The 27,209-nt window shown below is 43.0% G+C and overlaps 2 protein-coding genes across 2 annotated transcripts; one reads left to right on the forward strand and one right to left on the reverse strand.

Annotated features, from left to right (window-relative positions):
- elmo3 (engulfment and cell motility 3) lies at nt 1–19,967 on the forward strand. Its single transcript, XM_031564213.2, has 22 exons — nt 1–223; nt 2,352–2,411; nt 2,678–2,776; nt 3,963–4,003; nt 4,291–4,363; nt 5,030–5,080; nt 5,278–5,447; nt 7,340–7,439; nt 7,571–7,722; nt 7,856–7,934; nt 8,024–8,074; nt 8,953–9,075; nt 9,471–9,593; nt 9,790–9,894; nt 10,178–10,286; nt 10,499–10,635; nt 14,725–14,888; nt 15,489–15,601; nt 15,874–15,978; nt 16,091–16,170; nt 16,389–16,469; nt 16,565–19,967. The coding sequence occupies exons 3-22, from the start codon at nt 2,699–2,701 to the stop codon at nt 16,775–16,777; spliced, it is 2,148 nt and encodes a 715-aa protein (XP_031420073.1). The 5' UTR covers nt 1–223; nt 2,352–2,411; nt 2,678–2,698; the 3' UTR covers nt 16,778–19,967.
- On the reverse strand, nt 19,902–25,820 carry lrrc29 (leucine rich repeat containing 29). Its single transcript, XM_012822286.3, has 8 exons — nt 25,433–25,820; nt 24,352–24,453; nt 23,771–24,085; nt 22,067–22,738; nt 21,721–21,939; nt 21,332–21,544; nt 21,013–21,230; nt 19,902–20,784 (listed from the first exon to the last, which is right to left on the reverse strand). The coding sequence occupies exons 1-8, from the start codon at nt 25,457–25,459 to the stop codon at nt 20,616–20,618; spliced, it is 1,935 nt and encodes a 644-aa protein (XP_012677740.1). The 5' UTR covers nt 25,460–25,820; the 3' UTR covers nt 19,902–20,615.
- Between the last annotated feature and the right edge of the window lie 1,389 nt (nt 25,821–27,209).

The raw sequence follows: 27,209 nt of genomic DNA on the forward strand, positions 1-27,209 counted from the left end.
AGTCTTCGGTCCCTCCCTACTGCACTTATTGGGGGCGGGTAAAACTCCCATTCAACCCGGAACTGCGAAAACAATCAATTACTCCTATAACTTGTAAATATACTTTAATCACAACACTATTTGGATACTGGACATTTTCGTTGAAATCGTCGTTTTTTACGTTGAAGTATATGAATGCGGCTTGCCTTCACAACCGCGCTCTTCGGAAATAAAGTTTGAACAGGTAGGATTCAAAGAAACGCGGAGTAACGTTAGCCTAAATACCACTTGTGAGACATGTTCAGTAGGCTATCCATAATGTCGCGGAATCGATTTTTGTAGCAATTATTTTGTTTGAATATGCACATAATACCACTTATTAGTAGATTACTGCTAAATACAATTGTTTTAAGTCTTATGTCGGTGACCGACGAGACATTTGCGTTGAAATTCTACACAGCTGCTACTTTTCCATGCGTGACGCATATATTTAGTTATCTAGACTCAACATATTTCATAATCTCTGTTGAAATGACAAGCGGTCAACTGTATAGGACTAGGACCAACTGCTGCCCTCTATAAGTAATAGGCACGGGGAAGAAGTAATTTAGGCCGTTCCCTGATTCATGCTTCAGGTAACAAGTTAGGCCATAACTGGGATTGATCCAGCAGTCTGGAGAGCTGCGTCCGAAAAATAACCATAGGTCAGAAGTTGTGATGGCGGTCAGGGGCCTTCTGCGTTTCGGGAGAAACACATAATATTGTTTTTTGACAGAGACGCGCACATTTCATTAAGGATTTGATCTTCCACTTAGGCTCAGTAGGCTACATGTTGGAACATGCCAGGAATGGTAGTCTGGGATACACAAGTTTACTTCATCAGGGCTGCTTACACTACTCTTCTTCCCTGTGCTTCCCTGGTCAAATAGCCATTGCGGGAAACAGGAAAACCTCGAGTAGGCCCAGTAGTTAGTGTGAGTGTTAAATTAAATGTATTTATTTATTTATGTATTTCAGAAACTGTTGGATCTAGCCGGTTGTGGGCATTTTCTCTCTCTCTCTGTCAAAGGGCTACTCAAACACGTAGAACACACTTCAGGTTCCTCTTTATCGCTCAGTGGGTCCTTTTCACTGCATCTCAAACACATTTAGAAAGACTTGGTTCTCTCATGTTAACCCTGATGGAGTTTATTTTAGCAGTCACTTCCTTCATGAAGAGGTTGCACGGACTTTGCTTTCTCATGTTAACGCTGATGGAGTTTTTTTTAGCAGTCACCACACTGTTACTTCCTTCATGAAGAGGAAGCACAGGGTTTGGTCCAGTCATTCTTATAATGAGGTGATGACATTGCTTATCAGGCAAAATGAGGTGATGAGATTGCTGATCACTGCGCAGTGTTTTTGGATAGTAATAGAGTGTACAGGTGTTCACTTTAATGCAGGAGTGGGTGTGTATTTCTCGGTGCTGGGAGGATTACTTTGACTAGGTAGCACAGACTGAAAAAAGATAACTGTAAGATTGAATCAGTGACACTATCTTTCAGATTCTTTACAAAGACAAATCCAATCCAAGTGGTTTGAAATACTCTTTGACATCCTCTAATCAAATGCTTATTAGATTTCATAGATTTCATTTAAGGTGCTATTGCATGCATCCATGTCAGGTCAAGTCAAGTCAGATCAGGTCAGGGTCGCTGGCTCTGCTACTGGTAACATTGTAACCCAGTACAATATTTAGTCCATTGAAAATCTAATCTTAATGATGTTTTGGCAATGAAAACATTCCCTCTGTTTTATATTTGTAATAATAAAAACCAAACAACATTAACATCAAGTTGCATCTGACAGCTGACATATGCCGTCACCAGGCCTACTCATACATGAACTTTGACATACATACATGAACTTTGCATACATATACACGTACATACTACACACAGATATGCATCCACTCCCCCACCCCCATCCCACGCCTTCGCCTCGTCTGCTTCGTACCCCCCAGTATGACAGGACAGGGTCTGTGACTGGCGCCTTAACGGGCTGCTGGGCCAGCTGGCTGCTTGTCTGTGCTGGCTTACCTTCTTCCCCCCACTGGCTGGGCTTAGATCACCCAGTCTTTGGCTTACCTCCATCCCCCCCCCCCCTCCCCATTGCAAGTCATGTTAAAAATGTATGTGCTTATGTGCTGAGGTGTTTTTTTTATGCTCCCACACTGTACTCCTCTAGGAGCATAGTCTGGGGGTTGTCTTTTTTTCTCTCCTCTCTCCCCTCATGTTATGCTGTAATCTTTCATCCTCTCTTTGCATTTCGTTGTACTCTGTGCAATGACAATAAATTCATCCATCCATCCATCCACCTCTACTGCTTGTTAGGTGAAGGAGTCTCCATCACTCTGGTAGATCGGCCAGTCAAGGTCCAATTCAAAGGCAAAGGTACATATTTTGTTTCTGTGTGATAGGAGCTCATACTCTGTGTTCAGCTGTACATTTTACTGTTTCATTGATTTGTTTTTGGGTAAGAACAGTAACATATTTACCTTGCTTAATCTAATCATATCGAGTCATGTTATCTTAAGGTAACTGCAATTTGAATCTTCATTTGTTTGTTTGTTGATGACATAATACAGAATATATATATAATCAGTTCCGACCCAAATCTGCCTGTTGTGAATGTGTCATATTCCTCATGGCTTGAACAGAGTGAGATCATTGACATCAAGATGCCACAGCAGAAGGACATTGTGAAGATTGCGATCCAAATGCCAGGGGCCTACCCTCAACTCATCCAGCTGGACCAGGTGAGGCTGTGAATACTGTGCCCTAGCTGGACCTTAACAGGGCCACAAGTATTGGAGACCGTTAAGTTTGATGTGTCCTTTACTCCTTTTGTGGAAGATGTACGATTCTTGGCTGTAGTTATTAACATGGTTCCGAGTGAAAGCATAACTCAGTTTAGTTCCATGTCGTGTGGATATTTAAATGTGTGTTCCACTGGTAATAATAGTATGGATGAGGCCTATTGTGTGTATCCACTAGCCCAAACCAACAGATACTAACACTCCAATGTCAATATCAGCCTCACCACCTAACATCACTTGCTAAACATGGCTTCTAATTTGAACAGTACCTAAACACAGAGCACTTATTTAGTATATACTGTATTTAACTGTACATTGTATTTTAATCTACTTGTGTGTTTTTGATCTTGTGTTATTACTGCTGCATAACCAATTGCCCCTGTGGGGACAAATATCGTTCTACTTGACTTAAATGAAGGGTGTTAGGTAGGAGGGTCTGTTGCTAGGGTGTCTGCAGACAGGATGTCGATTTTCTTTATAGTCTCGGTCATCTGAAAAGATTAAATAAATTAGATGAACTCTTGTCATTTTGAGTCGTTTTTTTTTTTAATGGATTTGCAATGTTACCATATGGAATATTGTATATTATTATTATGAACAATCTTGGGATTGAACAATCTTTGCAATGCAATCTGCCTCCGTCATTGACCCCTTTTGTCATCGCCTTTCCCTCGTGCTGTTTCCTAAATTACTTTCTGAAGGAGATCGTTGAGTGAATTTATCATGTGGCTGTACTTATTGTTGGGAAAACAATAATTATCTCACATCCTTTGTTCAACATCCCCACTTCACACACTAAACTTACCAAAAACCTTATAATTTGGTGACCGCTTGTCAGACCACAAATTATAGAGCTTTGATTGGTCTACCACAGTACACTAAAATCTCAGATTGGTTGACCAGCATTTTGACCACAGATGAAAGGGTAGCTCAGTCACAGACATGGGAGTAGCTTGTCCTTTAAACTATGTCCTTCCTCTAGTGTGTAAATTCCCAGTTGAAGTCATGATGTGGCCGTGGCTCTGCTGTAGATTCAGACAGGATTATCTATTTAAAGGCTTGTTGTGTGTATCAGCTGTTGCTGAATACGGCTCAAATCAGTGTTCCCTTGTGTGTCTCCCTCCAGAAAAAGCCCCTCAGTGCTGTCATAAAAGAAGTCTGTGACCGGTAAGTGTGTTTGCATGTGTGCTTACTGGGTTCCTCCTGCCCTCGGGTCAAAGTGCCCCTGTATTAAATATTCTATTCCGACATGGTACCTTGTACAGCTGTCTCCACCCTGTGAGTTTGTGTGCAAATGGGTGAATATGAGGCTTTTATTCAAGTATTTGGAGTGTCGACATCCGTACGTCTTACATGACAATGATGTCTTATTCTTTAGCCTGTTAAGCAGTGGGTGTGGAGTGCTGCCCTCTGGTCTATATGTAATAGATGCATGTGAATCTGCACTCCTGTAGGTGGAATCTGCAGGGCCCAGACAACTACGCCCTTCAGTATGCAGATGGTGTCCAGACCTACATCACAGAGTCTGTACGTTGTTGCGCTTCCTCTTTTTTTTAATATGTGTGCTTAGATTGTGCAGGGTTGACTTTACGTTCCACTCCGCTGAGGCAGAACCTGTGCAGGAGCAGCTTTAGTGTCGTTGATTTTTGAAAGCTGAACAATCCATCACTTGAGCCACTTTCACCACAGTTAAATACCAACATTTAGACAAGGTAGCATAGGCACAGTGTTGTCTTTCATGTCTGTACACATACTCACATTGTCACTTAGACTTCTAGTGTCCGATGAGGGCACATATACAGTACATCTGTTCTTCATCTCTTTGTTATTGTGCTGCTTTTGGGCCACAGTATTCTAGAGGGTTTTTTTTTCATATGTATTCTCTTGTTTGACTGACATCATGGAGATCTAATCCCTGCTTTTCACTGCTTAAAGACTGAGAGGTAAGAAACTTCGGGGCGGAATATCTTCTTAATGCTTCCCAAGTTGCTGTAAGAACCGGACTCACAGAAACATGGGTGTGGTGTTTCCAGCATCCCTTCTCTCCCTTTTATTCTCATTTCCCTGTTTTCACTTCTTCCCTCAATCTCTCTCTATATATCTAAAGTGAAGACTATTGTTTCTGTTAGGGTGCTTTTGACATTTAGATTTTTTTCCCCAACCATGTAGCAACTGTGTGTGTGTGTCTTTTAGAATCGTCTGGACATTAAGAATGGCAGTATTCTACGCTTGACAAAAGCCCCTGTAAGTCTTCCCAGCAAAGCACAAAACACTGAACACTGGATTTATTTATCATTCAACTGTGAAAGTGATGGTGGTTGTTGTATACAGCACGACATGTTCATTGGGTACAAACAGGCCACAGTTTTTGACTGTGTGTGTGTGTGTGTGTGTGTGTGTGTGTGTGTGTGTGTGTGTGTGTGTGTGTGTGTGTGTGTTAGGGCCGATGTGCTGAAGACTTGTTTAAGGGCATACAGAGCTCAGACTCCGGGGTACGCTGTGACTCCCTGAAACAGCTGGCCTCCTTGTCAACGGATGTCACATTTGCCCAAGAATTCATCAGTCGCAATGGACACACCTTGTTGGTGAAGATTGTAGAGGATACTAATGAGTAAGTTGTACCAATTCCCCTTTTATGTACTTCCTTGGGTCATCAGGTGGTGCATGCACTCTGTTTAGTTTCATATCTGTTCATCTTTTCATGCATCTCACCATGAAGCAGGGCTCTCAAGTGTCACGCATTGAGCGTGACAGTCACTCATTTAGGTCTTTAGTCACGCACTCCCGCCACACATCGTATTTCTCACGCTGAAAAAAAACTCTAGGCTATTTAATGGCTATGGCTTGGCTATTTAATGTGTCGCAGCGCGCAAACATGACCTGGCCGCGCTGCCCTCACCATGGAGGAATCAAGCACGTCTCCCCGAATCCCCTGGGGTTCTGCCGTGAGGTGCCACTTATCAGCCAATCAAAAGAAAAAATGGCCTACACAATAGCCAATCCGAAAAATACATCTTTTGTATCTGGGTAAGATTTAATCCAGCAACCAATTAAAATAAAGCATTCTAGAATTGCGCGCGATTGATTTTCCGGAGCTCCAAGCATCAGTCTTCTACAAAGAGTACCGGTAAGTCGTCTCCTGTTTTAATGTTACAACACATTTACAATGGTTTGACACAAGCAATGACAACTTGACTGCAGTTAGAGAATATTTCCCAGATGATTAGCATCAGTTTTTAATGAGTGTTTGTAGCCAACACAGCCTGCCTTTATACTATAGCTTTGACTCCGAACTTCGTTAATAGGCTATAATAAATTCGAGTAGGCCTATTAAAAATATATATAGCCTATAATTCGAACGAATATTAGGCAGCCCTTAATATTCAATGATGTTATGGGCATTATTTTTGGTAAATGTGTTTGCTTGAACATTCTATTCAGATTCCGAGGTTTCTTCACGCCTGGTGAAGTTGTGAATCGCGAGCTCATTAGGCATACTAGCATGTTATAAATATCCTGGCCATGGATGCATTAATCATTGCATCTGTCTTTCAAAGATGTCAGGTAAAAAACAAATAAGCATCCTGTCCTTCGCCCAAAGAGGAAAGCCCACTAAAAAGGCCAGATTAGGCCCAGAGAAGGTTGTAAACACATTAGAGGAGGAGATGGTGGAAGAGGAAGAGACAGTACAGGTTGAAGAGGAAGAGACAGTACAGGTGGAGGAGGAAGAGACAGTGCAGGTGGAGGAGGAGGAGACGGTGGAAGAGATGGTGGAAGAAACACTGGAGGAGATGGCTAGAACAAAAGAGAGAAAAGTCCCAGGAGCAGCCCTACAAGACCTCTTTTAATAGTGAATGGACCTCTAAATGGCCATTTATTACTGTAGGAAACACCAGCTCATATTACTGGTGCTCTATCTGCCGCCAAGAGACCTCGTGTGCCCATCCAGGTGTGCGGGATGTGACAAGGCACATAGGCAGTAAGGGGCATCAGCCCAAACAGCAGGCACTGAAGTCAACCAGCACAATTAATACATCCAATTCTATGACTATGGCATATATAATGGGAACCAACACCAAAAATGATAAGAGTCCAAAAAAGCAACAAACACCTACAATAAACATAATTCTCTTTCTCTCTCTCTCTCTCCCAAATTGAATACATACTTTGTAATTGGTTGAATTGTCAGTGCCAGGTGTCAAATCTTTTCTGCAAGTCTGAGCAATTATTAACAACAAAACACTAAAAATAATATGGGGGGGGGGGCTGGTCTGTGGGCATACGGCAGGGGCGGAATGGGGGTGGGCCGGGGGCGTGGTCAGGGGGGGGATATGTCACTCTTGCCTGTCTTCAAAACTTAAGAGCCCTGATGAAGAGACCACATCTGGTGTATCAATACATGTTGTAGCCACAAGGTGGCACAGGAGGATTTGCTTTTGTATGAATCTCTAACAGAGGAGAAACTACAGGGTCAATGCTGATGGTCAACTGTGTCTTTTGAAGGCCTCCTCTCATTATGACGCATACATTGATGGGCTTCATGGAACTGATGGATCACGGGATTGTGTCTTGGGAGAACCTGTCCTTAGTCTTCATAAAGAAGGTGGGAAGCCATTATAAATCACGAGGCGTTCAGCACTTCACTTCTCCTATTCTCTCTTTGGGGGCTTCTCTGCCATACCTTGTCACCCCTGGTTGAATACCCTGTGTTCCACTTTGTGTTTCCCTGTTCAGATCGCCAGCTTTGTGAACGCTAAGGCCATGGACGCCTCCATCCAGCAGGTGGCGCTAGCCATGCTGGAGAGCATGGTCCAGAGCAGCAGCAGCCTCTTCCGCCATGTCATGCAGGAGGTCACACTGGAGAGGCTCATCTCACACCTGCAGGTGTAAGCAGGAAAAGCCTCCATACTCAAGATGCTTCTCTAGATGTTTTACCACTCTCTCAAACACACACACGCATACTCTCTTTCCCTCTCCTGCTCTCTCTCTCTCTCTCTCTCTCTCTTGACCTGCTCTCAGGATAAACCAGCAAATACAGACAAAAGCCATGGCCCTGTTGATGGCATTGCTACAGACAGCTGGGGACGAAGACAGACAGGTCAGTTCACTTTCCAATGTTAAAAGTGCATTCCCAAACTGTAGACCTGTTTGACCCTGTTTGACCTATGTCCTCTACTCTGATTTCAGGAGCTGTTTGATTTCCTTTCAAAGAAAAACCTTCGGCAATACATTTACAAGGTAAAAAGTAAATTTGTGCATTAAAAAGTCAACATTTGAAACCTTTAATTCATCTTAAACTTCTGGATTTATTCAGCTTACACTTCTGGATTCAGAAGACTTCAAAGAAGGTTTTTGAACCTGGGCCCCATTTCTAGATCTTTTTGGGTCCTAAATTTGACTAGGGACACTTCGGTGCAGTTGAGTTAGAACGCTAAAACTGCAAAACGGATATACAATGGAATCCTACATCTGTGTCAAGCATCTGTGTCATAGTAAAGCGCTTGTTTTGGCCACTCTCAGGCTCATGAAAGTTATTATATGGGTCTGACAACACGGAAAGGATCCCTACAGAGGTACACCTGCATCTGTTTATCTCAAGAACTCTAAAGAAACTGTCTCTAGTTCTGGTCTCTGGTGTGGCACCTCATTCAGTGCCTGGAGTCAATTATTGCAGTGGGGGGCTGTTTTCTAACGTTTACAAAAGGAGAGGTAATCGACTACAGACACTGAATGGTGTCCTTAAGTGTCTGTAGTAAAATGTTGGACCCAAAAGAATCTAAAAAAAAAAATAGGGCCCAGTTTCAAAAATCCCAAAGTTTTTATTTAAGAGGTGTAACCTTTTTAGTGTTGCACTGTCCCAGTTGGATATCATCCAATGAACACTTGGCCTGGGAAGCAGGCTTTATAACATCTGCAGCTGTTCGAATCATATAGCATTTCTTTTAAGGCGTCAGGGAGTGAGGTTTGCACTCCACATGTCTATAAGCCTGGTCACGCCATCTTTTATAATCTTATTAAGAGATGTGATTGCCTCAACTCCTAAGCAGACTCTTCACTGAAATGTTGAAATGCTCTTATGGTGATCTGCTTTGCTGGCCTTGTGTTTCTGTTTCCAGGACATCATACACAGCTCGAGTACTGTGGGGGATGAGATGGCCCACTACCTGTACGTGCTGCAGTCCCTCTCCCTCAACCAGCTGGAGCCGCGCATGAGAACACCTCTTGATTCCTACAGTCAGGTGGGCCCAGCCTGCCCGCTCAAGAAACACACTCACTTACACTCACTGTGATCACCCGTGTGTCACTCTCACCCAACTCAGATAATCCCTGTTATAGTTCTCACCCTGTGATCTCCCGTGTGTCACTCTTACCCAAACCATCACTGTTCTACTGTAAGAGTCTCACAGCTGTGTCACTAATCACCAGGCCATCTCTGACTACCTCGGGTCCCCACAGTGTCCAACCAGTTTCCCCACGTCCTGCCTGGCTGTGTCATGAGCCAGAGACAGCTGTGTGACTGACCTCAGGGGTGCTGTGTGTGTGTGTGTGTGTGTGTGTGTGTGTGTGTGTGTGTGTGTGTGTGTGTGTGTGTGTGTGTGTGTGTGTGTGTGTGTGTGTGTGTGTGCTCCTGCAGGATCAGAGGGAGACGCTGCACGGGCTGAGACAGGCTGCGTTTGAGACGGAGAGCGAGAGCAGCTTGAGTCACGAGCGCCGGCGCTCCCTCTGTGCAAAGGAGTTCAAAAAGCTGGGCTTTTCTGTGAGCATAGACCTTATCTCATTCCGATTTCTTGCTGTTTTTAATCACTAAAATGTCAGTCATAAGACTTGAGACGTATGAGTTTCAAACTCTGATGTCCATTGATAAAATATCCACACACACATTTGAATATGGAGTTTGTGAAGGCACATTCACATTTTCTCCAAGAGTCTAAGAATTTGTATTTCTCTGCCAGACCAACAGCAACCCTGGGCAGGACCTGAACCGCACGCCTCCAGGTCTTCTGGCTTTGGACACCATGGCCTACTTCTCCTCCCGCTATCCTGATGCTTTCAGCAGGGTAAGCACATCACTTGTTTGTCAGAGATGTTTTTTTGAGAGTGTTGCAAGACTTCCATGAATCATTGTATAGTATTCAGAGGCATGCTACGTCATGGAAGAACCTACAGTTGCAATAGACAATGAGATGATGTACCACTGTGTGAAAAGGGCTACATGGCTCTTCGAAGAGGTAGAAGTATTTTTAATGCGTAACTAGGTTTTCAGGTAAGGTGCGTAACTAAGTTCTCCTCTCTGTGCCACTTCCTTGACATTGTTTCTCTGCCTCTCGTTCCCTCAATCAGTTTGTTCTGGAGAACAGCAGTCGGGAGGACAAACATGAGTGTCCATTTGCCCGCAGCAGCATTCAGCTCACACTTACCCTCTGTGAAATATTACGCATAGGAGAACCACGTGAGTAGAACTCTCTCTCTCTGTGTGTGTGTGTGTGTGTGTGTGTGTGTGTGTGTGTGTGTGTGTGTGTGTGTGTGTGTGTGTGTGTGTGTGTGTGTGTGTGTGTGTGTGTGTGATTTGAATAGGCACGAGTGGAGCGTGTAGTTGTGTGTGGTAGTGATTTTGTGACCCTTGTGAAATGTGATCTTCATCCTCCTCTCCCTCTCCGGCAGCCTCAGAGACGGGCTCGCACTACCACCCCATCTTCTTCTCCCAGGACCGGCTGCTGGACGAGCTCTTCTGCATCTGTATCCAGCTGCTCAACAAGACCTGGAAAGAGATGAGGGCCACCCAGGAGGACTTTGATAAGGTGGCCTACACTGCCTTGCTTTGCCTTCTTTAAGTCTGACGCTCCTCGCTCATTCGTCAGAGGGGTAACATGCTATTACGCCCGTGCCACTCATGTATGCCCAAAAATATGAATTCCTTGATATTCAATAAGTTGGGTTTGTGAGTATACACATGGGTCATATCAAAATCGTGTCCCTTAGTGTCTTTTTTTTTTTTTTTCCCCTCACCTTCTGAGCAGAACAGGTCTTTTGTGTCGTTGTTGATCCATTTAAGACTGATATTCCTATACCACATATATAGAGTTCGCTATTCTGGCTGTTCATTTTTGAGCTCAACAGCCAATCATATTTTATACACAGGAAAAGATATAAAATGATCTGCTATTGGTCGGAGACTTCCCACAGCGATCAAACATCTCTCTATTACATGCAGGTACTCCTACCCAACAACCTAGCCTAGTATTATAACAACAGGATGCGCTACAATCATCATATGATACTTAATAACAACAACTACAACAGAGATGCCTTTGTGAGCATTTCACTGGGGTGGTCAAGTGGGCACAAGCCCACAGGGACAAACCCGGGTTAGGGTAAAGTTTGGGGGTGGGAAAGCCTCCCGGGATTACGAACCCAGATTAGGGTAAGGGAATGAAATATGATACGAACGTTAGTCACCTTAGGCACCCAAACATCTCACAACAACAGACTTCTTCGTGTAGTACAGGTTCATTCCCATGACTCCAAGCAGTCTCTGAGTGCCACAGCTAGAATCACTGGTTCGCTTTTTCAACATCCTCAGGAAACTCCTTTAAAGAAAAACATCAGGATTTTTCAATTTGGGCCTATTTTTACTACAGACAATAACGATCTCAATCAGTCCAGCAACCGCAAAACGGCTGTACGATGGAACCCTATGGGGCAATCATGCACGTCAAAGTCTGCCAGGCTCATAAATGTTATTATAAGGGTCTGACAGCATGGAAAGGTTCCCTACAGTGATACACCTGCGTCTGTGAAAATGACTGTTTGTTTCTATCTCTCTCCTCTTCTGGTCTTTGATGTAGTAGCACCCCATTCAGGCCCTGGAGTTGATTGGCCTGCCGTGTGGAGCTGGAGTGCGTACTCAAAGCAGAGCACCTCCTTTCGATAATTGACTACAGGCACTGAATGGGATGCCAAGTCATAGAGAATTAATTGAATGCAGTTAGCATCCATAGTCCACAATTCTCTCCATCTGATCTTCCTCTTGTCAACAGAATGCCAGTTCATCCATTGCCGTTGCTTTGCCTGAGAAGCTGCTGCTGCTTGTGTAGTTTCCTCTTGTTCCTTGCAAACAAAGCTGGCTGCCTCCTCCCCGGCAATGTAGCCTTACCCCATGCTTTCCTACCAAACTCAGCCCTTCTACTCTGTATCTCACCAATGATCTCCCTATGCTGTAATCCACCTTGTGCATGTTGGACTGCTTCTCGTCCTTGCTGCCTGAATTTGGTACCAAATCTAACTGTGTTCCAAACATCCAGAAATTCCTGGGATTCCTGGGATTCCTACTTTCTGCTCAGAACAATCTATCAAGCTATTTGCCTTCAGAGGAGACCAACCTCCTTGCTTCCACACTAAAGAAGGTCTTACCTTCCACTTTTTGGGGGTGTCTATATTTAAAGAGTAATCCTGTAACGAAAACTAAGCTGGCAAAATGTAACCTGGTTACTGGGAGTAGTACCAATTTTTCAGTTCAGTTTTCAGATCTTGCTCTATAAAATGGATCCAGATACGGCATCTCCCCTGACCTCCTTGACCACAGCAGTAGCAGTGATGGAGTGTTGTCGTGATGGATGAGTGCACATGGAAACAATGAATTAGGAGAGACAATAGGATATAGATTAGTTTGAAAAGAGTGTAGCTACATGTAGAGAAGGATTAGACTCACATTTTAGCCATTTTAGTAACAGCATGTGTAGTGTTTCTAGTTTTAAAAATGCCAACACATCCAAATGGCACAATACAGTAAGTACAGTTTTAGCACAATACCGGTTTCATAACTTATGCTAATAACGGTTTTAAAAAGTGCATGTAGGTCAGAAATCCTGACCTTTTGACCTTTTGGCAGTGGCAGATGTCTGGCCAGCAGACCTCCATTGTTCAGGGTCACAGATACACTCCCACAATCCTCCTGGGCAGTAGCATCAGGTTTTTACGAGGGTATTAGAGCCACAAAAAGAAAGCCAGGCCATAGCAAAAATGCAGTGGGAGGAAAACAAGCGCTCCAAACAATCAGTTAGTTACATCAGCATTTAAATCCACAAGAGAGACCTGAACATGGACCACACAGCACAGCAGACTTTCAACTGCATATTCAACAGAGCCGTGTTTTCTGATGATTAAAAACACACACTGTACAACCAGCGTATATTAAAATCGATGTATGATTGCTCTGTTTTTTAACCATTCTGGATATTTGTACTGATTTCTCCAGTGCTTTTCATTTGGTTTACTTTGCCAAACGTCAGTTTAGGACTGGAAAGAAAAAGGAACTGGGGAATTGTAGACAGAAAAGAAAATTGTTATGGGTCTGCATAAAGACTGAGTAGAGAACTGAATAGTGGCTGTATGAAAGTCTGTTTGAGATGTTGACCTGATTTGAATGTGATTGTCTATAGACTGGCACTGTATGTTCCCCTCACAGCTGTCTGCTGCTCTGTCAGTTCCCATCAGTCTTTCTCTCGATTTGTAAAACGAGTCCCAGGTCATACTCTCAGTTGTTAATCGACCCTGGAAATATGCTTCTGGAAGCTAGTTGCCTGAGGCCAGACTAGTGTTGTGTGTGTGTGTGTGTGTGTGTGTGTGTGTGTGTGTGTGTGTGTGTGTGTGTGTGTGTGTGTGTGTGTGTGTGTGTGTGTGTGTGTGTGTGCGTGCTGTCACTGCCACACATAGGCTCTTCACTCAGCATGGTTATGATGGAGTTGGGGCTGCTGCTGTTGTTCGTGGCTGAGGTGAAGCGGGGGCTACTCTCCTGTCCACCCATCTGCTGTGGAGGGATAGAAGTACTGAGGGAGAGGGAGAGGAAGGGAAAAGCGCCAAGGGGAAGAAGGTCGAGTGGATACCCAAGTGTCTATTTACAAAACACTTTCAGCTGGGGACGACTCATGCCGTGACAGTGCGATTCTGTTCTGAAGTGTCCAGTTTCTGTTTCATCTTACGCAGACAGAGATTTCATGAAAAACAAACATATGGAGGTCAGTTTGCCTTTTGTTGTCTTTTGGTGTATTTTCTTATATACGGTATATTACCTCTTTAGTGCTTTCTTTAAACACTGGACATTTTCAGAGGTCATTGACCATAGTTTGAGAGACATAAAGATGATTATGGGTTGTTTAAGAGAAGCACTTATGCTACATAAAATGATTTTGTACATAGGACTATGTAATTCACATGTAAACAATTGGATTATTTACAATAGTGTACATACATACAAGGTTGCATGGTAATAATGTATTGGAATGTTGAAAATACCAGTTGTATTTGTAGTGGAGGTATTGTAAAAGTTCTAGTTGTATTGTATTGTTCTAGGACTGATTGCCATGCCAGGACGGTTCTGGTGTGTCTCTGAGAACAGATACTGTAGTTGTAGGTTCAGACATGAGAGACGGGGGAGGATTTGTTGGAATCCCGCAGACTTTGCATCAAACATGATTTATAAGCACAATATGATAATGACAGTCATTGTGATTCCTGTCTCGGAAGGTTTATTGTTTTAAAGCACTTTGGTCACAGCGGGGGGGGGTCTACATGTTCAGGGTCCTTGCCCCAAGGGCAGGAGTGTGGGGGTCACCCTGAGTCAAACTACATCAGTGTCGGATGGCTAATCTATTGTACTTCTGAGATGAATTGCTCCAGACACTTTTCACTAAGGAGTTGACAGCCCTCCAACAGCGAGAGGTTTTTTGCTGGATTATGCATTTATTATTCACAGAACATGGTATTGTACTTGTCTTAACCAAAGTGTTTAAAAACCGTGTAATATGTGATGCTTGTACTTGTGATATCTTAGGTGAGGTGATAAGGACCTTTTCAATTTAAATAACATCCAAACCTGCTTCTCTGTCCAGGTAATGCAAGTTGTACGGGAGCAGATCACAAGGACTCTGTCCAGTAAGCCGACCTCTCTGGAGCTGTTTAAGAACAAAGTCAACGCGCTGAACTACAGTGAGATCCTCAAGCTGCGTCAGACCGAGCGACTGCACCAGGAGGAGACTCTTGCCCCTCCGGTCCTGTGAGTACAACATCTCTTGTTTTTTCACAAGACAGGGAACCTCTGGTATTTTTTAACCTGGGCCCTATTTTCCCATCTTTTACTGGGGACAAAAACAAAGAAAATCGAAATCAGTCCAATTTTGAGTAAGGACACTGTAGCCGGCAAACACAAAACAGCTATACAATGTAATCCTATTGGGCTAAGTGTCTAGCAACAAGGAAAGGATCCTTACAATCCCCACAACACTGTGTCACTGCCATTAGCATTCCTCATGTTTATGTGTACTCATGTGGTTTTGGCTCCTGGCCCTGTGGAGATCTGTTTTTCCACCCCTGTATGTTCTGCTGCCCTGCTCAGCCAGTATTTGTCACTAAACAACACACATGTTGGCTCCCACTTGCTCTATCGATATGCCAAAGTAAAGTCACTTTCACTTTGAAATTTGGATCAGTCACTGTAGGCATTGTATCCTCACCATGAAGGGCTGCTAATAAATCTGACAGAATTCTTGTGAGGGCTTTTGGGAGCTCAGAAAAAAGATGGTAGGTAAACTAACAGGTTGTGTATCCTTGATGACTGAATGTGTGTTGTGTTGTGTTGTCTTGTCTTGTCTGTCAGTGAACTGAAGGAGCGTTTGAAGCCAGAGCTCTTGGAGCTGATTCGCCAGCAGAGACTCAATCGCCTGTGCCATGGCACACTGTTCCGTAAGATCAGCAGCCGCCGGAGACAGGGTGAGTCCCATACCAGCGGCTAGACACCCATCAGCTACGCCACACATCATGCCAGGGGCTAGTGCCCTCAATTCTGTATCTGGTCACAGAGCTGCTCTGATCCCAGTTCTGGGATGGTTCTCTCCAAAACATGCCCCTTTTTCGCCCAGGATTAAGTGGATTTTATGGGTTGCCAAAAGCTTATGTCTATGTTTTAATGCCACTTTAAATGGTTGAGGGTAGGGCAATAAAAGAAAACAAGGAAGAACAGTAAACATCCCTTGTCTTTTCAGACAAACTGTGGTACTGCCGCCTCTCACCCAACCACAAGATGCTTCACTATGGGGACGTGGACGAAGAAGCAGAGATGCCTTCGATTGAAGCCCTTCAAGAGAAGAGTGAGTGGGATGTGTTTGCCATGCTGTCTGTAGCTGGAAGATCATCTTCTGATATTCTGTCTTGTGTAAATGCATCAAAAGTACTGAATATGGTCACCAATCCCTCTCTCAGTTCCTGTGGCTGACATCAAGTCTTTGCTGACTGGGAAGGACTGTCCACACATGAAGGAGAACAAGGGCAAACAGACAAAGGTACCGCTCTGCAAAGATGGATGTAGTCTATACTTGATGGGAGATTCCCTGAATATCCTAGATGCAGTTGCTTTCAAACTCTCTAACCGATATTCAATCCATATTTCTGACTGTTTATTAGAGAGTTCACCAGTACGACCGGGAAACTGTTTTGTCAACTGTATCAGTGCTATTCTTTATAATAACGTCTAATCCGGCTGTGCTCCATCTCTTGGTAGGAAGTGCTGGACCTTGCATTCACCATAACATACGACGTAGAGGAGTATAGCCTGAATTTCATCGCCTCGTCCAGGACAGATGTAAGCTGGCTTTCATTTCACTGTGTGTAGCACTTTATTTCCCCAAGTAAGTATGATGTCCCTGTGCTTGAGCTAATGTTCTGGGTGTCCCTCAGTTCTGCCTGTGGACGGACGGGCTGAGCGTGCTGCTGGGCCGGGACATGAGCAGTGAGTGCATGCGCAGTGAGCTGGAGATCCTCCTCTCCATGGAGATCAAGCTGCGCCTCCTGGACCTGGAGAACGTGCCGATCCCAGACCGAGCCCCGGCCGTGCCCAACCCCCCGAGCAACTTTAACTTCTGTTACGACTTCAGCCAGGCTGAGCAGTAGCGTCACGCAGGGGGTCTGGTGAGCGGGAGTCAGTCAGAGGAGGCGCAGCTCCGGTCTCCTCAGAGGCAGCCTCCTCAGCGCAGGAGAAGGAGAAGGAGAAGGAGAAGGAGAAGGATTACAGGTGGCTTGGTATGAGTGTGTGGAAGGATGGAGACTGAAGATGCTGCTTGTGTTGCTCTTAAAGATGTTCATGTTAACATGCTAAACTGGATGACACTTTGCGTAGCCATGGTAACTGAAAAAGAGGCATTCATTTTAAAACGGTTGAGAGCTTGTAATAATTGTTTTCATTTTCTGTTTTTCTTCATGAGTCCAAGTCATTTCTTCATTTTTCTTTCACATTCATGTGGTTGTCACTCCTCCTTGTTGAGCACTGTGTCAGACCTTCATTTCTGCTTTCTGTCGTACTCTTCTGTTCCTTCACGGCATTCAAGTGACTTTATCAGCGTAGCAGCTGGAAGCAGACAGCTTTTTAAAGGGGTGGATAGGAGAACATTTGGTACTTGCCTTTGGTGTATTCATCAGTAAAAAATAAATAATTCAAACTGGTACTTGAGTAGCAGTGGTCGTAGTAAGACCTGAAACAGTACTTAACAGCACCACTGTAATTACTTATGGCGATTAGCTGAAATGGTGATCTTTGGTACTGAATTTTCTGGGGATTAGCCTAAGTTGCGGCTGCTTGGCGGCTGCCCCCACTCCCCGTACCAGACCGGGTTGGGTTCATTTGACAGCTTGTTTGCCTTGCTATGCTGAGTTTTGGCCAGCAAGCATGATGATTTGAGGAAATGATTTCACTTTATTCCTCTATAGTCTCTAATGCTTGTATCTATTTGGAATAAAAATAACAGCCAGATATTAGGCTAATGCTACAAAATAGGATGCTGTGTTCTGTTGCTTAACTGTATAACTTACAGAAACTGCTAGGGGGCCAAAAACAACTCAACTTATACTAAACATAAGTTGGAAAAAAAATTATTTCTTCAGTGTTGAATTTTAAATAGTTTTGTCATCCTCACTTAGGATATCAAAGATTGTTAATATGTAAAGAAAATAGGTACAGAATGTATGATACTTTTATGTTACTATGAAAAACTAACAAGATATTGTATAATATATGCAAAGATGTGTTCCAGTCCCTACATCTCAGAACTCAGAGTTTGAGGCCGACAGGACTCCCACATCTGGGAGCAACTCATACTCTGGTACTGAAATACACTGATGTCCCACAGCTGAGAGGGGTGGCTTACCTTCTAAAACTTGATAAATGCACATCCATCATTGTTTTATGTTGTGTTCTGTTGTGAATGAGGGCCAGTACTTTCAGCTGAACCCTTTTGAGGTATTCATTTGGTTAAAACATTAACCTAAACCTGCTCTTTCGCTTCCATCTTCATTTAAGCCAGTTTCTCCATGGTTGTTTGCGTATGTTTAATGTTATACATGTCTGGGTCTTTTGGCTGTTGCCACAAGGTATTTCATTTGTGATGCATTGATTGAAAAAAATCTAATTAAATTCACTATAAACACATTGCATCCTGGTCTACAGAGTGAGGAAAATCATCTTTTTGTTATTTTTAATTTTGTTTCCGAAAATAGACATATTAAAATCAAAAGCACCTGCCATTGACCTTTTATATTTGATTCCAAAGTAACACCCAATCAATTCAGCATGTTTCACATGACCGCTACATATGATTTATTGTTTTTGGAGCTTCCTCTAAATGATTTGTAGTGAGGTACTACATATATATTTATTAATGTTTATATTGATGATGTGCACAGACTTCTAATGCCATTCACCATGACAGAAAGACAACAGATCATTCTTAAGTTAAACATCTTTGCAACATGATGTGTCATTGTTTCAGTGGTGGTCCTTTGTACTGTAATTGTTAGGCTTGGAAAAAATATATTGTTTTGGAATTTGTGTCATTGTAAATTTTTAAGCTGAAATTTTCATATTTACAGCAAATTAATATTGGTACCAAACATTGGTCATTTATATCAGTATAAATCCAGGGAAAATAATATGAATAATCTCATGATCTTGTTAAAACTTTCTACCTACTTTAACCTTTTGTGAATAGACATAGACATTATTAACCTTTTATACTAATTTCCCCTGGAACCATAAACCAAAGGGCAAACCACAAGGAATGCGAGAAGTGTCCAGCTGTAATTATTTCTCTTTACACTACACTAATACTAACCTGTTCTTTCTCATTGTTTAATGTAGAAATGAACCTGTGCCATTGTGTTGCCATGGTGTTGCCATGCTAATTACTATAACATCTAATGCTAGACCGTCTTTAAATCTACAGTGACGTGTATTTTTTCTTTACATATGTTTCTACATTGATTTAATTTCTGTTCAAATTGTACCTTTTTTATTAGCATCATTTGCAGAGGAAGGATTGTTTAGTAATGATGTAATTGTCAGATGTTGTCGGAAATGTCAAGAACTCCATATACCTCCACTGATTGTCTGAGTCTGTTTTACTTAGAGCTTGGGTTTTTTTTTAATTCACATTTTCACATGTTTTTCTGAATTCAGTTCAGTGACTTTTAAACTGTGATCTGTAAACTGATTTCACCCCCAATCCTATGAAACTAGGATACAGAAATGCATAGTCTAAGTGTAATCATCTACTTAATGTTTGGTTTGCAAAATCCAGGCCTTGGTTTTGCCGTGTGAATTTTCATGCTCTCTGCTCTGTATACAAATGAGGAGTGGAATGGCTCCCAAAAATCACTTTGGAAAAGATCAGTTCAGTTCAGTTCAGCTTGGCTTGGTATGGTACTATTCTGTAAAGGTATGGTACTATTCTGTAAAGGTATGGTACTATTCTGTAAAGGTATGGTACTATTCTGTAAAGGTATGGTACTATTCTGTAACGGTATGGAACTATTCTGTAAAGGTATGGTACTATTCTGTAAAGGTATGGTACTATTCTGTAAAGGTATGGTACTATTCTGTAAAGGTATGGAACTATTCTGTAAAGGTATGGTACTATTCTGTAAAGGTATGGAACTATTCTGTAAAGGTATGGTACTATTCTGTAAAGGTATGGTACTATTCTGTAAATTTGACTAGGCATGAAGGGGAGGCAACACACATTGCTGGTTTTAGTATTCTTCTCATTCTTATTTATTTTGTAACTCTCTTAAATAAAATCAACTCTTACATTAAAGAAAACAGCAGTTTAACTTCATTAAAGTGCAAATTCAGATGAAATATTTGAGTCCTGGCTTGTATTTTAATACAAGTGATTGTGCCATTGGAATATTTCATATTTTATATCTTTTGATATCATTCACCACAGTTTACTTCTGAAGTGTATAACAACATTAGAGGCTAGAATCATCAGTAATTAAATACAGCACAATGTACACACCTGCCCAAAACCTGAACAAGATATCTGCACTCCATTTAACAGAACAGTTTGCATTTGTGAAGGGAACAGTGTATTACAATTAAATTGCCATCTAAATGCAATGTTGTAAAACATTTTTATAAATTGCCAGAAATCATAACATATTCCTCTTAGGATTGTACATAAGGACGGATACATTAGGACAGATAAATGATCATTGCCAAACTGAGCCTAATAGACAGGGAATAACAGATTACACCCCTTTAAGTGTTTCACTGGTACTCTAGAGCAGCATTTTTCAAGCCTAGTGCAAAAGACAAACCAATATATATTTATATAGGATATGACTACCTGGAATGTACAGACATATATTAAACAACCTCTGTTCCCTTTTAACATACTCTCCGCATCCTACATTAAATTCGTTTTTATTTATTTATTTGTTTGTTTATTTATTTACATTACAGAGTTATGGTCAAGTCTGCTCCACCCACAAAGCGACACTGGACATTCTCCAGATAGGGCAGCTGCGATTGAAGGAAGTCCACTTTTGTTATGGTGATGTCTTTACACATGGAGATGTCCAGCGTCTGAAGCCTCTTACAGTGCTTAGCCAAGATAGAGAGGGATCTGCAACACACACACACACAATACCAAATATCAACAACCTAGAAAAGAGTTTATACTGAAGGCCTGAGGAACAAAGTGGTCCATCTCAAAGTAAAAAAAATGATTAAAGTAAGAGAAAAGCCATGGACAGCCTGTGGGTGAGAAGTAGCAGATCAACTAAACATTGGGAATGCTGAGCTGAAACTATTTAGAGACATTGACATGGAACGGCTCTATGGTACATCTCACCGGTCTGTGACCGCATCACAGCAGGCCAGCTGCAGGTGCTGCAGCCTGTGGAGCAGTGGCGCAGCTCTGGCGATGCCCTGGTCACTGATCTGAGGACAGTGGTTGAGAGCCAGGCTGGTGAGGCTCCGGCAGTGAAATGCCAAAGACGCCAGACTGTCATCACTGATCTCGGGCATCATGGAGAGAGACAAGCGCTGCAGGTCTGGAAAACGCACCACCTGGACAGGAAAATGAAGGCAGTGTGGGAATTTAGTGCTGGACAGATTCTGCTCATCGACCCTCCTCATCACATCACATCACATCACATCACAATGCCTACCTGAGTGATGCTGCGGTCTGTGATTTTGGAACAGGCTGAGAGGTCAAGCTCCTGGAGCCCCCTGATGGCCAGCAGAGAGGCCCCCATCTGTTCACGAAAGGCCCCCAGGTCCTCATCGGTCACCAGCCGTGGTCTCTCCTGAAAGGGTAGACTGGGAGGCTGGAAGAAGCCCATGTTGCCAAATGTGCGAGTGAAACTTGGTCCTTTGTCCTCCTGGTGGGGGAAGGGGTTTAAAGAAAAAAAAAAAAAAAAAAGATTTATTTCCCTCATCCTCATCCTCCCCACCCGTCATTTGCATTGAATATATTTACACATAATTACACAATATGCTTGTTTTGCTTTTCAGATAGACATGTACCAGTGTCATGCAGTGAGAGCTCCTGTCTCACCTTCTCAGTGCTGGGTTCACACTCCTTAGTGGGCTCTACCATCCCCAGTAGCCCCCAGTCCGTGATCTCCTTGCACCAGCCGAGCCGCAACACCAGCAGTCCAGGCATGTATGTGGCAATGGAACGCACACTCAGATCAGTGAGGTACACACAGGAAGTCAGGTCAAGCACCCTCAAACTGAAGCCCAGTAGCTGACTCATCGAGAAGATGGCAATGTCCTGTAAAGGCACCAGAAGTCAGGAGTCAACGTTTTACCAGAGGAAGGCAGGGAAAATGTTAGTTTTCCAAAGGGAGAGAGAGAGACTATACAATCATCAAGCCCAGAGGGACACTGGAAGGACTGACCCTGATGTAGGTGCAGCTCCTGAGGCTGAGGGTCTCCAGCTTTGCCCTGGGCTGCGGGGAGGAGAGGCCCTTAATCATCTCCGCACCACTGACGTGCAAGCATTCTGAGAGGTCCAGCCTCCGCAGGCTTGGCAGTTTCACAAGCTCTGCTAGACCCTTATCAGTCACCCTCCAGTCCCGTGACAGAGAGAGAACCTGCAGCCCCTTCAGGCCTGCGGTCACGGCCTGCACAGACCTGCTGGTGAGTTCTGTGCAGGCGCTGAGGTCCAGGCTCCTGATGGTGGGCTGATGCTGGCACAGGACCTCCACTGCGGTGTCTGACAGCTCTTTACAGCCCCGCAGGCACAGCTCCTCCAGAGCCAGGCCGGGCACCTGGGCCACGGTGCGCAGCGACTCAGGAGTGATTGAGGTTCTGCTCAGGTCCAGGGCTCGTACCGTGCTGGCCTGTTCCTGAAGAAGTCGGCGAAGGTTTCGCAGGGAAAGCAGGGCAGAGCAATCAGGCCCCACAGGACATCCCCGGTATGGGTCAAATTCAAAGGCAATGTGGCAGCCAGAGAGAGCCAGCTTCTTCAGTCTTGGGGTGCAGCCTGTTAACCGATTGAAGGAAAGGTCTGACAGGTACCTCAGGTCCGACAAATTTAACTCCTCAAGACCCTCCAAGGCCTTTCGCACCTGAGAGATGATAAAATACTTATTTATAAAGTACTAAAATAACGTACTTCCAAGGAGTGTATGATGCCCAAATGACTTTCGGTTTTCAAAGCTAGCAGACCAAATGCAACTATGCTCTTTTCTCTCTCACAGATCCACTTTTTGCTTTGGTTCTTGCACACCTTATATCCCACAGGCACACCCAAATTAACATGTCTGGCTTTGCCACTGATGCTCAGTAAGTATTCTGAAAAAGCCTCACTAAAGAATACTTATAAAGTGATAAACTTATAAAGTGAACTTTATCCATTATCTGCAGCATAGTGTTATTTACTGGCCAAATTCAGTGTCACTCCATGTTTGGGGGGAAGCAACTCTGGGAACAATCTCTGGGATTTTAAGAAGGCATGATTCCTTACCCAGAGAGAAACAACAAACACTGTCAACTAAAATAGACACCTATTTGGGTGTATGAACTTGAGAGAATGTTTAGGCTTTAAACTACTCTACATCTATTGGCATCTATGTCTTTGCAGGGTACACAAGACACAACTGTCAATAGAAACGACTTACACTTAAAGCATTATGTAGGTGTTTGCCATTACTGTAAGGTATGTTTTTGTAAGTAGCTAGTCCTTCTAACATCCACAAATTGACTTTGGTCGGGTATGATAATGTGAAGGAGAGATGGACACACCTGTCATACCCACTGTCTGTTCTGTGCTCTGGGTTGGAAACCCCCTAAAACCCCATTACAGTACAACATCATTTAGCAAGCTGGCTTTTATCAATGCCTGTATTCAGTCACGTCTGCAGGCTGTTAGCTAGTTTGCTTGCTAGTTTTAAATAAAAACTCTAACGCCTCTTAACCATGCAGTGCTAGCTCTGCCATTACTGTAGAAATCACAGATTATTTTCTAAGTAGACAACAGGCTGCAGCTACAGCAACTAGAAACTTGCTGTACGTTTTCATGGTTGGAATTATCTTGAAACGCTATTTTAAAGGGCATATTGTCCAACGTCAATATCTTCAATTTAGGAGTTGGCTGCTACCTGGTGACGATGTTCTTCTCGAGACAGGAAAGCTCCTGACATGAAGAGGCTGTCCAGGCCTCGGAGGTCCAACTTGCGCAGGCCTGTAAGGTGGGGCAGGAGATCAAGAAGGGAGGACTCCGTAATGCTGCTCCCCGGTAAAGACAAAGTCACCAGACTGGGACCTAGGTGCATGCCAACCTCCATCAGGAGAGCTCTGGACAGACTCGATCCATCCAGATGGCTGATGATGAGGCCGCAGTGGGAGCGTCTACCAAGTCCCTGAATCACCTCCAGGGAGGAGGTGCTGGCTGGCAACCTAAAAGTGACATTCTTCTGCAAGGAAGCACATGACAAATGTAAGACAGATGTTATTTCTAGACGAAGCAAGCTAGTAGCCGTGGCTATTCTCCAAGCCATTCTTCATGATACCACAGTACTGATGCTATATGCAATCTTACAGAGTAAACAGGGTAAACCACAGCAGGCCTGGAACACAGACCAGGAACAATATGGCTCACAGAGCAGGGTCTCCAGTTTATATCAGTTCTCTTATATTATATATAAACATTACCAGACGTATGGACATCCTCTCAAATTACCTGAAACTGGTAGTCTTGGCTTGCTTCATACCAGCTTCTGCAAACCAACGAAGCGTCTTTTCTGTCAGACACATGAAGGAGGCTGAAGATGTAGGTGATTATCTGAGGAAAGAGAACAAACTCATGGCTAATGCTGAAAGGGTTTTGATCAGGGTGACAGCATCAGTGTTCAACAGTTTTACTTAATGTTAAAAAATACATGCACATTAACTAATGCAACCTTGCTTGACAGTAACTCTGGATTTTGGTTAAAAGTATAAGCACGTCGAACACTCCCAACCCGTTCTCCAAAATAACTGAGGTCCCTTTCAACTGTGGTACTTCCACTCGAAAAACAAAAATAAATGGTTTAAATTCATTAGACAATGTCAATGTTATCAAACACTTTGTTTTAAACCAACTTTAAACACGCTAGGTTTAAACTCAAGACCTAAATCAAAATCTGGGGTTAGATCAGCACACCAAACAGGCCAGGGGACAAAGATTAGCTGTCACTGGAGCCCCTGTCACTACGGTTTCTTAGATTTCTGGTAAAATGACATTGATAGAGACACTGTTATGATCTCCCAGTTCGAGAAAGCTGCACTACACACTACTATGAGAGTGAGTAGACTAGAGTGAACATCTGACCTACGAAATACGAAATTGTATTTGCTATACTCCTATTATTGAATATCTTAATCCAGATTCCCATATGTGGGCAAAGCTTTATTTCACTTAGCACAGACGTCTGTTCAATTCCCGAAAGTTCCAAAATACTTCAATCGTAAATGAACTATAATGTAGCAGTTGTGAGCATATATATATGTGTGAGTTGTGAGCATATATATGTCTATGGTTGTGAGTGCAACAGTGAGCAGCCATGCCATCCATCCATTACTGAGACTCTCCTCCTTGTCACAGTAGATGTACTGTCACAGCTAAAAGAAATACAAGAGCAGTATCGCCGAATTAACTAACTTTCGCTTTAACTGTAGCAGCAAGGATATGCTCGAGACTGTTTGTAGGTTGATTCGCTAAAGAATTAACGTTAGTTAACTGACTAGTAAGTGATAAAGTAGCCTAGCTACAGGGGCCTCACCTCAACAGGTAATTCTGGTGCGTCCATGATTCTTTGTATTTCTATGTAATATGCAGATATGGTTAAATGGTTGTGTTGGATAATTAGTGGATAGCGAAATGCCACACTCAGCAAAAGACAACGTTTGCCAGCTAACGTAGTCCCTCGGTACCTTAATGTTACCTAGCCACATCCAACCACACCGTGTCGTTTGTGCTCGAAACCCCTACCGTTACTTCATTTTACACCCGTCTCGAACATTTCAGACATGTTGGCAATAAAATAGCCATCATCGTGGGGACATCGGGTATTACTACCACGTTAGTTAGATTTAATAACATTGAGCCTGGCTGGCCAGCTAGCAGCTAACTCAGCTGTCGGATCCATGTAGGTATTAAAGATCCAGTATACGATAATTGGTATTTTTTGCTACTGAGCTCCCTCTAAAGTCGCGGAGTGTAGCTCACTTTGACACCACTGTCGTAAATACAAATGGCGGTAATTCCTTTTTTGCTGCGGTTGGGCAGCGCTGGGATAGCCAGTTCAGTTCAATGAAACTTTTTGCAACATTCTGAGGAGCCGTATAATAAAAGGTGAAAACAAATTTGGGTTGGACAAGTAAGAGGTGATATGACTTTCAGATATGATATTTGACTTGACATTCTGAAGTGTTTCCATTGGCCCAACGTATTTAACTTCTTGGACTCCATCCTGGAAGTTCACATGCAATGTCAACCAATGTGTACATGAGCAATGTTCTCTAGTTGGTTTAATAGTGAAAAAGAGATGTGCTAGCCTGATAACAAGATATCGTGTTCTGTCATACTGAAGTGACTTTTCAGTCGCGCACACTGTCTAAGCCCCTGGGCTCAATAAGTCATCACATAATGTCAACCAGTGTGTATAATGATTTAAAGGTTAAGAATACATTGGGCCACACAAGTTACAAGTGATATTACGTTTAAATGTCATATTCCTTTATAAGTTGGCTTTCAGTGACCCAAAGCCTTTAACCCCTTGGGCTCCAACATGGAAATTGTCATATAATGGCATCTCATTTGTACAATAGTGTGAACGTTATGTGTACATTAGTGTGTGAAAAATGTTGGGCAATTTACCGATACTACGTTCAGATGCCATGTTCTGTCATACTGAAGTGAATTTGCAGTGGCTAAGTCATTGTTTTCCTGCCTGGAATTCCTCACAATGTTGACCAATGAGTGTATAAGCAATGTTCCCAGGTTAGTTTGAAGGTGAAGAATACCTTTATCCAGACAAAAAGAAGTGATATGTCTTGTGATATGTCGGACAAAATCTTGTCATTTGTGATATGGTGGACATAATAATCTGTCATACTAAAATGCTTTTTTTTTGGCCCAAAGTGTTCATCCCCTTAAACCCCTGCCTAGAAATACTAACATAATGTCAACCAGTTTGTATATGAACAAAGTTCCCTGGTTAAATCTTATATCTCACCAAATTTAGAGAAAATTTCTTCAAAGTGAAAAAAAATAAAAAATCAACCTAAGGCTGCTAAAGGTGCTGTAAGCAATTCTAATCCAATACACTTACAATGTCAAATTCAGCAAATATCTCCTCACAGTCAGTTAGCAGGGCATTCTGCGTGCACGCTGAAAAAACATCTGGTGTATTACATACACAGCCGAATTACACAGCCAATCTATTCCAGCCAATCAACAACGGGGGGCTTTTGTGCTTGTGTGCACGGGACAGGGGGAAAGGTAGAGGGAAGAGAGACATGCTAAAGTGCTGAATGTGAACATAATCACACATCGGG

Source organism: Clupea harengus, chromosome 3, assembly GCF_900700415.2.
Source record: "Clupea harengus chromosome 3, Ch_v2.0.2, whole genome shotgun sequence".
Classification (NCBI taxonomy): domain Eukaryota; kingdom Metazoa; phylum Chordata; class Actinopteri; order Clupeiformes; family Clupeidae; genus Clupea; species Clupea harengus.

What these genes read in the sequence shown, in the direction of transcription:
- lrrc29 (XM_012822286.3), bottom strand. Translation starts at nt 25,459, where the DNA reads ATGGACGCACCAGAATTACCTGTTGAG. An exon ending in GTGAACCCAGCACTGAGAAG is followed by an intron (nt 21,545 to 21,720) that starts GTGAGACAGGAG and finishes TTCCCCCACCAG; the next exon opens with GAGGACAAAGGACCAAGTTT. An exon ending in TGTGATGCGGTCACAGACCG is followed by an intron (nt 20,785 to 21,012) that starts GTGAGATGTACC and finishes TGTGTGTTGCAG; the next exon opens with ATCCCTCTCTATCTTGGCTA.
- elmo3 (XM_031564213.2), top strand. Translation starts at nt 2,699, where the DNA reads ATGCCACAGCAGAAGGACATTGTGAAGATTGCGATCCAAATGCCAGGG. An exon ending in CCTTAGTCTTCATAAAGAAG is followed by an intron (nt 7,440 to 7,570) that starts GTGGGAAGCCAT and finishes TTCCCTGTTCAG; the next exon opens with ATCGCCAGCTTTGTGAACGC. An exon ending in CTCATCTCACACCTGCAGGT is followed by an intron (nt 7,723 to 7,855) that starts GTAAGCAGGAAA and finishes ACCTGCTCTCAG; the next exon opens with GATAAACCAGCAAATACAGA.